At 42.3% G+C, this 12,659-nt stretch overlaps 1 protein-coding gene across 1 annotated transcript; it reads left to right on the forward strand.

Moving 5' to 3' along the window:
- Nucleotides 1-1,656: 1,656 nt before the first annotated feature.
- Nucleotides 1,657-6,914, forward strand: LOC101746338 (uncharacterized). The gene is made up of 5 exons (XM_004926294.5): nucleotides 1,657-2,038; nucleotides 2,370-2,501; nucleotides 4,220-4,326; nucleotides 5,605-5,695; nucleotides 6,071-6,914. The coding sequence occupies exons 1-5, from the start codon at nucleotides 1,963-1,965 to the stop codon at nucleotides 6,157-6,159; spliced, it is 495 nt and encodes a 164-aa protein (XP_004926351.1). The 5' UTR covers nucleotides 1,657-1,962; the 3' UTR covers nucleotides 6,160-6,914.
- The last annotated feature ends 5,745 nt before the right edge of the window (nucleotides 6,915-12,659 follow it).

A 12,659-nucleotide genomic window follows, 5' to 3' on the forward strand; every position in this document is an offset into this window, starting at 1 on the left:
TCGATAGACGAATTGCACTTATATTTAACTCCTAATCGTTTAGGGGATCTATGGGCCTTGTCATCAGTTCAGCAGTAATAATTGATGAGTTCCAAATAAATAAAAGGTGTAATCTAATAATCACATTTGTTCTGTGATCACAAGTAATAGTTTCAACTTCCCTGTTTTTAGAGAAATTGGCAACATTATTTTTTTCACTGTGTGCGTTTCGTCGAGCGTACGTACAAGTACCTTACGCACACACAGATTATATTCTTGCCTCGCTTTTGACAGACCGCTTTGAAGAGAACTGTCGTTCTATGTGTAATTATTCTAAGGTTTTAGGTTAGACGTTGAGGGCGAACGCGTCCGTGTACGTACCTACATCGCGGGAACGTCTTGCGAAACTCTCTATTTACGTTATTATAATGATGCACACTTGTTCTGCGTGCGGATATGTTTCGGCAGCAAAATTGAGTATTTAAGTCGACGTCGTCTTAAACACGTCAATACAGATCCTCCCGATCCATTAACGATGCTCTTAGGTACCTCAAGCACCGGTCACCGTCCTCGTCGAACCCGTCGCTTGCGACGAAGGGCTCGACGAGTGACTAACCCACAGACACAGCCCATTGAGTTTCTCGCCAGATCTTCTCAGTGGGTCGCGTTTCCGTTCCGATTCTCTCAGGTTGAGCCGGTGAGCTCACCTATCAGAGCGTAACTGACCTAGCCTCCTAGGCTACCAGCAAATAGTTAGGTAACGAAAACAGTACCCAGTATAGATAACTATAAAGGGACGGCTTCTCATTGTGCTAAGTTGACGTCACACCTCACCGCGCTTGCAGTGCATATCGGAACATAGCCGAAGTGTGGTATTTTAAGGCGCTGTTTTTAATATCTCTCCACACGCTACTGTGGCGCCAGCTTAGCTTCCTTTCAGCCGGCACTTTTTAATACACTGAGATGGTACTACATACTTAGTTCCACCCTTCATATACAGTAAGTAAGTAGTACCAGGTGAGATGCCAGCTCGTTCACCCTGTTAATGCTTTGGGGAAATAGGACGAAGGGCAAATCTTCAGCCGAGCGGACTAAATTACTCAGTAGAGCGATGGTCAAAATCCAAACTTTTATTTAAGGAAAATAATGAAAAATTTCGTTTGCATAATTCATGCATCTGTTGTATTATATGGTAGTTTTCCAATTACAGCACAAGAGCGCATTATGCGGCATAATGCTCAACTAAGCTTCAGCATAATTTGGCATTGTGCGTCACTGAGTCGCATTATGCTCTGTAATTGGAAAACTACCTATGATAACTACCGTCACAACGCTAAAAGTTGAAATTGTTCTGAAAATCCTGATGCTACCACCGAGAATACAATTTTTGCAAACCGTAAATCCAATGGACTCCGCAGTGACAGAAACTGCCCGAGCCACAGTGCCCGGTATGATCATGAAGTTTTGCAATCGATGTGTGGTAAGTTGAAAAGTGACAAGTTCTTTATTTTTTATGCATAACTGTGGTGTAAAAATAAATTGTTTGTATTTTTGAATATATAATGTGGCCTAAACATAGAACGGCGTGCTTAATATCTAAGTGAAATAAAGTATCTAAACTGGTCTGGTAATTTAAATAAACTAACGTTACTGAAAATCAAATAAGCTAAAAGGTCAGGTAGCCAGTAGCCGTCAGCCTAGCCGTCGCAAACAAAACACGTCATAGAATTAAACAAAAGTAAAAAATCGCAATTGAAAATTATCGAAATCTAACTTTTTCATTGATACAAAAAAAAGTGTAAATTTAATTAGATAGTAATTTATAGTCTAGTCCATTCAATGTACAAATTAATGATTTAAAAATAAAACTAGTTTAGATAAAATCATTAATAACGTGGATCTACAAACGGAAACCGTGGGTGTGAAATTAAAGTTTTAAAATATTGAATTCTGTAGTTCAATACCTACCAGGAATCTTTAAGCATGGCATCGCTGGTTCCTGAAGAAGAGGAGATGGGCATATTAGAACAGTACGCTAAGTACAATCCCGTAACATTTCGTAAGTTGATGTTATCCAAATCTTGATAGCAATAAAGACGTTTCTAGAAAAACTTGGTGCATAGAACTGTGTCGAGCCATCTTCAAAGCCAACCACTCCTAGTTTGTCATTAATAAACGCAACATCCTGAACACAAGTTCTTAAAACACCATCAAACAACACTGGCTGAGATTGTGAAATTGTCAATAGACTTTAATTATTTAAAGCACTTCAGCACTGTCTGGCGAAGACATATAAAATCCATTAAGTTACAGAAAATGCAGTCATTATCTTATTACTGTTGATATTTTGTCGTAATACATAGTTAAATGCATATGCAATAACATTTCAGTGTTACAATTCGTAGCTGCGTATGGTTGGTATGTGGTAGGAGCTATTGGATTGGCGGTGCTAGTCTACAAAAAGTTGAAGCCTGCATTTGACAAATACAACCTGATTCAACAGGATGCAGACCATCATAAAGGTACATTATATTGTTGTTTTTTTTTTTATTGCCTTTGTAGGCAGACGGGCATACGGCCCACCTGATGGTGAGTGGTTACCGTCGCCCATGGACTTCAGCAATGCCAGGGGCAGAGCCAAGCCCTTACCGCTTAATACTCTCCACAAGCCTCATTTGAAGAGGGACATATCATAGCGCTAATGTCTATAGTCGGATTTTTAATTAGACGAAGCCAGCTGACAGTAGCTAATGTCACTTTGTGAAATAATGTTGCTATATTTAAAGTAATAGTGATGCCTTCAGTTCTCGTTCAATCACATGAATGAACAATGAGTGTGAAGAGTTAATCATTAATTTCAAACTATAAAAGAATATTATTTATATTTTACAATAAAATTGTATTAAAGTGCTCCAATATATGTTACTAGTAGTATGTAACTACAATCAGTTTTTTTATTTTCATTACATACCTATAATTGTTATATTTTATACATCTATAGTTTCAACTATATGATGTATTGGAAATAGGACAGTCTTACAAGCTTCCTCGCAATGTTTTTCTTAATGTTTAAAACATTCGGTATTCAGTACAGGTAGATACTATAGGAACATAATATTTCATCGAAAACTCGTTGGTATGTACAAAGCACGCCTAAAATTCGAACCCCGTACCCGATATCGGCAATTCGGCACACCAACGGCAATTCGGCACACCACTAGACAATCGAGGCAATTTCATTAATTCAGGAGTTTTTTCAATCGTTCACTTTGTCACAACACTATTTTTATTTCATCAAAAACTGACAACACAGCAAACGTCAGTTGACTTCGTCTAATAAAAAATCCGACTATAGATGTCAACTCTTCACACTATGAATGGTAGGTGGCATTACAGGCTAAGCCAGTAGTGCAGCCAGTCTGTGGTCTACTGCAGAGCAGCCTCCTTAAATCCTGTCTGAAGAGGAATACGTCATAGGATGAAGGATCACAAAAGTAAAATTCATTCCAAAGTTTGATGCTAAAGAAATGAAAAAGCTTTTGTAAACTGTTTGCACATTTTTTTGGTAGATTAGTTAGCTGGGATGAACTTCACAACAGCGAGGAGTGGTGTAATGATAAAAATGACACAATTTAAATACTAGGGATAAGAATAACAATTAACATTTTGGTAAAGGACACAATACTGTAATCCTCTTATTGTGGCCGCCTTAAATGACACACTCGACCCAGACTTTGAGGAACACACAGCCACTGTTGACCTACATTTCTCATTTCGGTTCCTCCCAATCTACTTTTAGTGCCTTTAGGTACTTCAAGCAGTAGTCAACGCTCTCACAAGTGAAATGCAACCTAGCCTATAGACAGAAACCACTGAGTTTCTCACCAGATCTTCTCATTAGGTCATAAATTCGATCTGGTGGTAGATTCAGCAAAGCTCTGCCCTTGCTAGGGTAGATGTGAGCAACCTGACTGACATGAGTCCCATAGACTCACCCAACAAAAACGTTGAAGCCAGAATAGCCCTCTTGATGCCACAGACTTGTGTGCAAAAAATAACAATGAACAGAATGATAATCTTTTCAATTCTAAGGGTTTTGTTGTAGTCATAATTCTTCGATGACTCATAGGCTTTGAGAATAAATGATCAAATCTCCTCTGGAGTGTGTACTTAAGCTTAAGTCATAATGTTCATCGGACTTTGTGATTGCTGTTTATTATAACACATTCTAATTGTATAGATCCGGACCGGGAACTGTCCCGCATGGAAGCAATCCAACGAGCTAGAGAAAAACAACAGCAGCTATTAGAGCAAGCATCGCAGCGAGCACTTGAAGCTCAAAAAGAGGTACTTTTATTATACATTATAACATTGTCACGCAAAATGTATGTTTGTTGCTTTGTCTACATGATTTTACTGTACATTACACACTGCACACTGTTGGCACACCCACAAGGAGTCAACTTGATAGAACAAAACATAGTTCTCGTGCGAGACTAAACTAAAATGAACATTTAATTCACAGACGTTCGAATATCGTCGTGGCCTAAAGGCTAAGACGTCCGGTGCGTTCGTATGTAGCGATGCACCGGTGTTCGAATCCCGCAGGCAGGTACCGATTTTTCTAATGAAATACGCACTTAACAAACGTTCACGATTGACTTCTGCAGTGAAGGAATAACATCGTGTAATAAAAATCAAACCCGCAAAATTATAATTTGCGTAATTACTAGTGGTAGGACTTCAAATCAAATCAAAACTAATCAATCTTCTTGAGAATCCGCGCTGGTAGGTACCACCGCCCGGCCTATTTCTGCCGTGAAGCAGTAATACATTTCGGTTTGAAGGGCTGAGCAGCCGTTGTAACTATACCTGAAACCTTACAACTCATATCTCAAAATGGGTGGCGACATTTAAGGCTTCGTCAAACAGAAGGCGTAATTAGCGCGCGTCAGAGCGCTAAACAGAGCCCCAGCGCTATAGCGCTTATAGCGCTGGGGCTCTGTATGACGCTATGTTACCATAGTAGTACAAAACATCTCGACGTCATAGCGTAGCGCTCTGACGCGCGCTAATTACGCGTTCTGTTTGACGAAGCCTTTACATTGTAGATGTCCATGGGCTCCGATAACCACTTAAGATCACATGGACCGTGAGCTCGTCCATTCATCAAAGCAATAAAAAAAAGATTACTATTATTTCTTCTTCTTTAGAAAAGGTTGAAATTGAAACAAGTGGTGAATGTGGTCAAATTAATGTCATCAAAATTAAAGTTCTTCAATAATTTTTACTCAAAGAGATGAAATAAAATATCTAAAAGAACATGGAAATTATAATATTAAGTGAATGTAAATAAATAACCCAATAAAGGGATGAAATATAATATCTAAATGAACATGGAAATTCCTCAGTAAATGTTATTAAATAATAAAAAGTAGTACATAATCACTATTTAAATAATTTTGGGTCACATTTATCTTTAATATTGAATGTTATGTCTGTGTTTTAATAATAAATTTAATTATAAATGAATAGCAAACTACTCAATGTCTATGAAAGTCGTTTCTTTAGTTCATTACCATAGCTTTACTCGTGAAGCTTCAAGCTCTACTCTGTTCTTTACAGCGTGAAGAACGCAAGAGAGCAGAGAGGGCAGAAGCACTGGAGAAGTATGGGGCAGCAGTCACCGGCAGGAAGCTTGGTGGCTCCGATGATGGTGAGACACTTGTCTATATATATAAAAATGAATTGCTGTTCGTTAGTCTCGCTAAAACTCGAGAACGTCTGGACCGATTTGGCTAATTTTGGTCTAGAACTATTTGTGAAGTCCAGATAAGGTTTAAAAGGTAGATAAATATGAATACGCTCGGAATTAAATAAAAAATTACAATTTTGTTTTTCCTTTGACGTGTCCTCCGTCGGACGGATTCCTTTTGTCTGTTTTAAGTTTATTTTATACAAAAGTTTAGGTCTTTTATTTATCGACTGAGGCACTACGAAGGTTAGCTAGTATATTAATAGAAAAAAGAGGGCGGTTATTGTCTATTGCTTTACATGACCTGTTGTCACTGACTGACACGAATGTTTCCAGGCTACCTTCCTCTCAGTGGAGGAGCTTCAGCCTCCACCTATCGACCCCCGAAGAAATCGAAATGTTCCGGAGGAGGATGCGGGAAATAAATATAATATCGTCCAACATCACGTAGCCGAAGCGCAAGCAAACTACTTGTCGAAGTGAACCAGGGGGGGAGGGGGGAATAGTCACGCTACAACCACTACTTCATTGCCGTTTCGGTGCCGGGAGGGCTCACTATATAGAATGGATATACATATCGACGCTTGAAAGGCAAACGTGACTAAGCCACAATAACTGCTTTGTACATAAATGAGTCGTCTATTATCAAAGGTGGCAATCTGTGCATTTGGACAAAAAAATGTTATCGATATGTCAATACAGATTGATTTGAATATAATCGTCTCCTTCAAAGAATACGGTTCAAAACCTGCATTAAATAAAGGTTAATAGTTAACCTGTTATTTATCTAAGATGTCGTTCCGAAGAGTTTTGTGACTGCCAATGGAATACAAAGTCAAAAATTCGTTTTTCTGATTTACCAATATTGTTCAAAAGTCAGATTGCCGGCTTTGATAATAGACGACTCAAATGACAGGCAATAACCAATCGATGCGCAAAAAAAAAAAAATTTTTCTAGGTCTATTAAAATCATTTCAATCCTACAGCTAGATTCGTTAAATATATTTTTTTTAGGTATTTCAACTTTCAATTAGTCTACTGTAAAGTTCACGCATTGTCGCTTAGTCACGTTTGCCTTTCAAGCGTCGATGTTTAAAAATCTGGGTTTTCTTTTCTTTAACAATGTCTGTATGTACTAAAGTAATTCGGAACTATTATATAATAAAATTAATAGTAAAAACAGGGTGTTTTTGTTGATGCAAACAGTCACCGAGGAGTCAGTCGTGCCGCGTGGAGCAGGACCCTCTGTGGTCTGCAAGTGCAGTAATCCGTCCCTTCGTTATAGGGACGCTGCAAGATGTCCCTATGCCGTTGATGCTTGAGACACAGGATCAGTGCGCTGGGTCTCCGGATGCTCTGTATGATGGTAGAGCAGCTCTGTAACGCCTCCAACCCGAACTAGTGTGTTAAAAAGTAAATTTAATTGACATTAATACGTTGCAACAGCTAGGTAGGACTCAGACAACGAAATACGCAAATATACTTTTAAAATAATACTTTAATTATTGGAATAAAATAAAATTTTATATTAACATTTTCGACAAGTTGGGAGAAAAAATATAATTTAATGCTTTTCTTTGACAAATTTACTTTAAAAGCTTACTAGCGCCATCTAGTAACAAGACACATTATTCAAAACCTAGAACGAGTTGAATATTTCAAAAGCTGGATAATAGATGGCGTTACTATGTCGTAATTCAGACCTTCAACAAGATGTCTCAATCATATTTCATCATTCTGCCTATCTACGCCGCGAAGCAGTACATAATATCGTCTTCTCACATTAAAACTGTATAATCTCAAAACTTTCAAATTTTACAGCAAATTTTTTTCAGGTTTAACATGTGATATTTTTAATATTAATCATCTTTGCAACATTTATTTTTTATTTTGTACTAGTTACATTATCTGTATTTTAAAGTAAGTTAAAATTATGAATTAATTTTGATAATAGTAGACAAAACACAGGTAAACTAAAAAAAATAATTAAACTATGCTCTTTTGACAGTATTTATTAGAGAAATACTGGTGGTACCAAATGATTCCGCATATTAACTCAATTTCGAATATTTTTTGGAAATTGTACACTTTTAATACGAAAAGACGATATGCCATCCTATTCGATGGATGAAACAGCCGTTATTTAACACAATGAAGACTTACACCCGTATCTTTAGTCGTTCACACGAGCCTAACTCGACTCGACCCAACCTCCAACGCGCGTTTTGGTACGGGCATAAGCATACCAAAACGCGCGTTGGAGGTTGAGTCGAGTTGAGTTAAGCACGTGTATTTTTTTTTTTTTTTTTTTCCTACCTATGCTGATAACCTTGAGAGGCTATTTCAGCTTCGCCCTAACGTTTGTAGGTGAGCTCGCGGGGCTCAACCCGAGAGTTGCTAACACTGACCCTAGCAAGAGCAGTGCTTCGCAGAATCTACCACCGGATCGGAAACGCGACCCACTGAGAAGATCCGGCGAGAAACTCAGTGGGCTGTGTCTATGGGTTAGTTCGCTCGTCGAGCCCTTCGTCGCAAGCGACGGGTTCGACGAGGACGGTGACCGGAGTTCGTGTAAACGACTAAAGATACGGGTGTTAGAGCTCTGGTGCAGTGTTACGGCTCACAACCCTGCGCCGGAGGGTACGCGCGCGTCCGTCCTGTAGCGCACGAGACAAGAACTTGCACAAAACTTAAATATTAGTTAGGGCTCAAGACAGACCGACAGTTGACGTCTCTTTTTGTTCGTAATGTGGTTTTATTGCTCAATCCCAATGATCCTGCGCGGCGTGATGAGAGGACACGCTGCGCTGACGTAACATTACGGTAAGGACGAGGGGAATAACAATGTAGCTTTATTGCCTTCAGAGGCAAAACAAGTTGTTGCCTCGCTGATATTAAGTAATGACCGACCGAAGGAAGATCTTCCAACTTTTTTTCTATATTCCTACCTAAGCTGAGAGCCTTGAGAGGCTAATTCAGCGTAACCTTAACTACCCAATGCTGTTTTATTTTTATTTTTTCCTACCTAAGCTGGTAGCCTTGAATGGCTATTTCAGCGTAACCTTAACTAGTACGTGAGCTCACGGGGCTCAAACCGGAGTGATGCTAACATTAACCCTAGCAAGGATAGTGCTTCGCAGAATCTGCCACCGGATCGGAAACTCTGTGCCTATGGGTTAATAGAACGGTGACCGGTGCTTGAGGTACCTAAAAGCACCGTTAGTGGATCGGGAGGATCCGAAATGACGTGTTTGGGGCGACGTCGACTGCTTTCCATTCTGTCCGCAGGATCGGGAATGTAGTTACCGGCGGCCACGATGAGAGGGTTCTCGTGTCGCGCATCGGTGCCGACTGTAGATACTTACTGATGGACTCCAGTCCAGGAGTGGGCACCCAGTATGTGTCGGCCTCACGCGGCCGGCTCCGGCAACACGGAGCGCTCGTCGGGAGACAAACTATGACATTATATAATTAAACAATTTCATCTTAAAGTGCGACCGTCAGCGAAAGAGAGACAGAGAGATGTCGTAACGGCGTTACGCAACAAACCGAAGCCCCTCACTGAAATCTATTGATTGACTAATTATATTGAACATTCGGTGCAACCGGTAGCTTCGTGACGAATTATCTAGAAAGTTTCAAACTTTATCTTTTTTCACGGTTTTCAATAGAGTTATTTTTTATTTTCATTTCGTTTTGTATTGGCGCTTCGTCAACAAACCAGTTAGGGTTCCGGCGAGCAACACCGCTGTTAGCAACTTGGACCACGTGCGATAAGCAACAACAACAAGACAAGAAGGGTCGTCGTACCCCCTTTCGGGGGCACGGAACGGGCCTCGGGGCAAACCCCACTGCCCGGAACGAAGCTCCCTGCCACACAGGGCAGGGGTGAAGTGTTGCAAGACGGGATTAGGGGGGCTGTTCGTATGCGCGTTCGGCGCACTCCACATCGACAAAAATATATACATAAACATAATACGATGGGCTTGATTTTAAGCGACGGCTTGATGCCCGCGGAGGAGTCACCCCGGCGCCTGCTGCTGTCCTCTGCTTGATAATATTTTTTTTTTTTTTTTTTTTTTTTTTTTTTTTTTTTTTTTTTTTTTTTTTTTTTTTTTTTTTTTTTTTTTCCTAACTACTAACTATAACTAACTAAAACTAAACTACAATACTAACTATTAACTACTACTATTTACAATATATACAAAGCGGGACAACAGTCAGCACCGTGGGGCCCGCCACCGGCCCCATGCCGCGGCCCCACCTCTACAAGTCAGAGGGGGAGCCGCGGCACTAGTTTGGCGCTCACCCGCTAAGGGCTCCCCAGAAGGGGAAGACCGTCGCGGGGAGGGACCGACGTAAGTCACTCCCCTTAAGGGGGAGTGGTCCACCCAAACGGGCGGTAGAAATGGGTCCCCATAGGGGGGCACCCCAACAGTGTGGGGGGAGATGAAGAGTGTGGACAGCTCAGTCCCATGGGGGCACTCATTATGAGCACTCCCATATCACTCCGGTTAAGCCGACTATCTTACCATAGCCGGGGGTTCCAGTAGCTCCCTTGGTAGCGCCTGACCATCAGGTGGTCTGGCGTGCAAGGGAGCTATATTGTGGAGATGTTCGTGGGGTCCACCGTCAGCCCGCTCGTACATATTACGAGCTAGCCTCCGAATGAACTCCTCGAGCGACTCCACATCTAGATCCCGGGCGATTACGTCATTTCTGACGTAACGCCCTGCTCCGACTATCGTGCGAAGAGCCAGATTCTGCTGGGCCTGTAACTTCACCCGCATGATCTGCGGGATGAGGTGATACCAGGCCGCAGCTGCGTACGTGATACGGGAACGGACATACGTCTTGTAAATGCCGAGTCTAGTCCTGGTCGGCAACCTGGAAGCCAACACCGGCCGGAGGAGAAACCTCGCATAGCGGGCGGCCGCCAACGCCGACTTGGCGTGGGCGGTCATCCTCAAACTCCGGTCGATATTGACTCCCAGGTATCGGACACTGGGCCTAAACTCGACATTGACTCCACGGAGACTGAGCTGTCCTGGGACGGCTCTTGTGCGGACCGGACCGAAGAGGATAGCCGCGGTCTTCCCCACATTGACCGCGACCCTCCATCGGTCCAGCCACTGGGGCAGTAGGTCCAACAGCCTCTGCATCCTCGAAATGGCCGCAGAGGGGAAATTAGAGGACGAGAAGTAGGCGCTGTCGTCGGCAAACAGCGCCAACTTCACGTCGGCTTCCCACGCTTGGAGGTTGCCCTCAAGCGTGGGAATGTCGTTGGTGTAGAGAGCGTAGAGGACTGGTGCCAGGACGCTTCCCTGGGGAACTCCGGCCGTGACTGGGCGCACCGACGACTTTGCGCCCTCGACCGCGACAAGGAAGGATCTTCCCTCCAGGTACGACCCCAGCAGTCGCACATAGGCTGCGATAAGCGAACGCAGATGTGTGAAGACAGCGCGTACCAGACGAATGATATCAAATCAGGACCACCCCAGGGAGCCCCGCTGACGACGACTCGAGCCCCCCCCCGGGACCTAACAGTCCGACAGCTTCTTTGAGAATAATCTGAGCGGTGCACACGAGGGCGTCGCGGTGTAAACACTTGGGGGTCACAGCACCCTCCCACCGGTCACATTAAGAGGCGATGGTAAGCTAGAAATAGGGAAGGAGAAGATGGTTGAGCTGCGGCGGAATCAGCGGTTGCGGCGGTAGCGCTCTAATGTACACAATACATTATGATAATACGGAACCTTATTACTGAATGTTGTTTTCCCGCGGTGATATCGTTTAGAAAGCTAAGTGTCGCGGCCGTGACGGGCGACTTGCGACACAAATCGATCGCGAAAAAATCTCTGCAGGTTGATTGAACTAACATCTGGCTGAGCCGAAACTGCGTGGTTCTATGGCTTCACCTCACTTGTATTCAATTAATAGTTTTATTTATTTATCGCAAAAATGTGAATTCCAATCAAATTGAATTGAACTCCATCATCGGCATTACCCACTAGACGTGACCGTCGACACACAGATACACACACATACACTAAGTTAAGTGCTTATTATTTGTACTCATCTATACTAATATATAATTCTACAGTGGTTTTTACGGATGTTCCGTTATAACTACTGAACCGTGCATCCGATTGACTTGAAACTTGGTATCCATGTAGAAAATACATGTACTTAATGCATAGGCTAATATTTATATGAGTGTTGGACTCCCTACACCAGTTGCGGGGGCGTTAATGATTAGAATCTTTATGGAGGTGAGAAATAATGTTAATTTTAAATGCCCAGCGAAGCGGAAGGGTTAAAAAGCTAGTTTACTTATATTTCCCTCCTTCCTCCCTCCAATGAAGCCGAGGTACAACTAATTGTCATGACCAATAATTACTTACGAAGAATCTCATTCATTGTCGTAAGTGGCTGCCACCAGCATCACCTCCTAGTTCTTACCGGCAGACAGCGGAGCGTGAATCGACCCCGGGACGTCAGACGCGGAGTGGTGTTACAGATCAAATCAGCGAGCTTTTAACGTTCTCGATAACGTAAAAGTTAACTCAAATTTGTATGGAGTTGGATCGTTTGCCTACGTTTGCCGCTAGGGGCGCTGTTCCAACTGCATACGAATTTGAGTTAACTTTTACGCTATCGAAAACGTTAAAAGCTCGCACTAAGCACACTGTATTAATGACTCTGCATACCGTTGGCAGGACGCAGGACCCCGGTATATTTTTTCTGCTTAAATGGTGGACGAGCTCACAGCCCACCTGGTGTTAAGTGGTTACTGGAGCCCATAGACATCTACAACGTAAATGCGCTTTTTTTTCCTACCTAAGCTGATAGCCTTGAGAGGCTATATCAGCGGAACCTTAACTAGTAGGTGAGCTCACGGGGTTCAAACCTGATGTCGTTGCTA

This window comes from Bombyx mori, chromosome 24 (assembly GCF_030269925.1).
Source record: "Bombyx mori chromosome 24, ASM3026992v2".
Taxonomy (NCBI): Eukaryota; Metazoa; Arthropoda; class Insecta; order Lepidoptera; family Bombycidae; genus Bombyx; species Bombyx mori.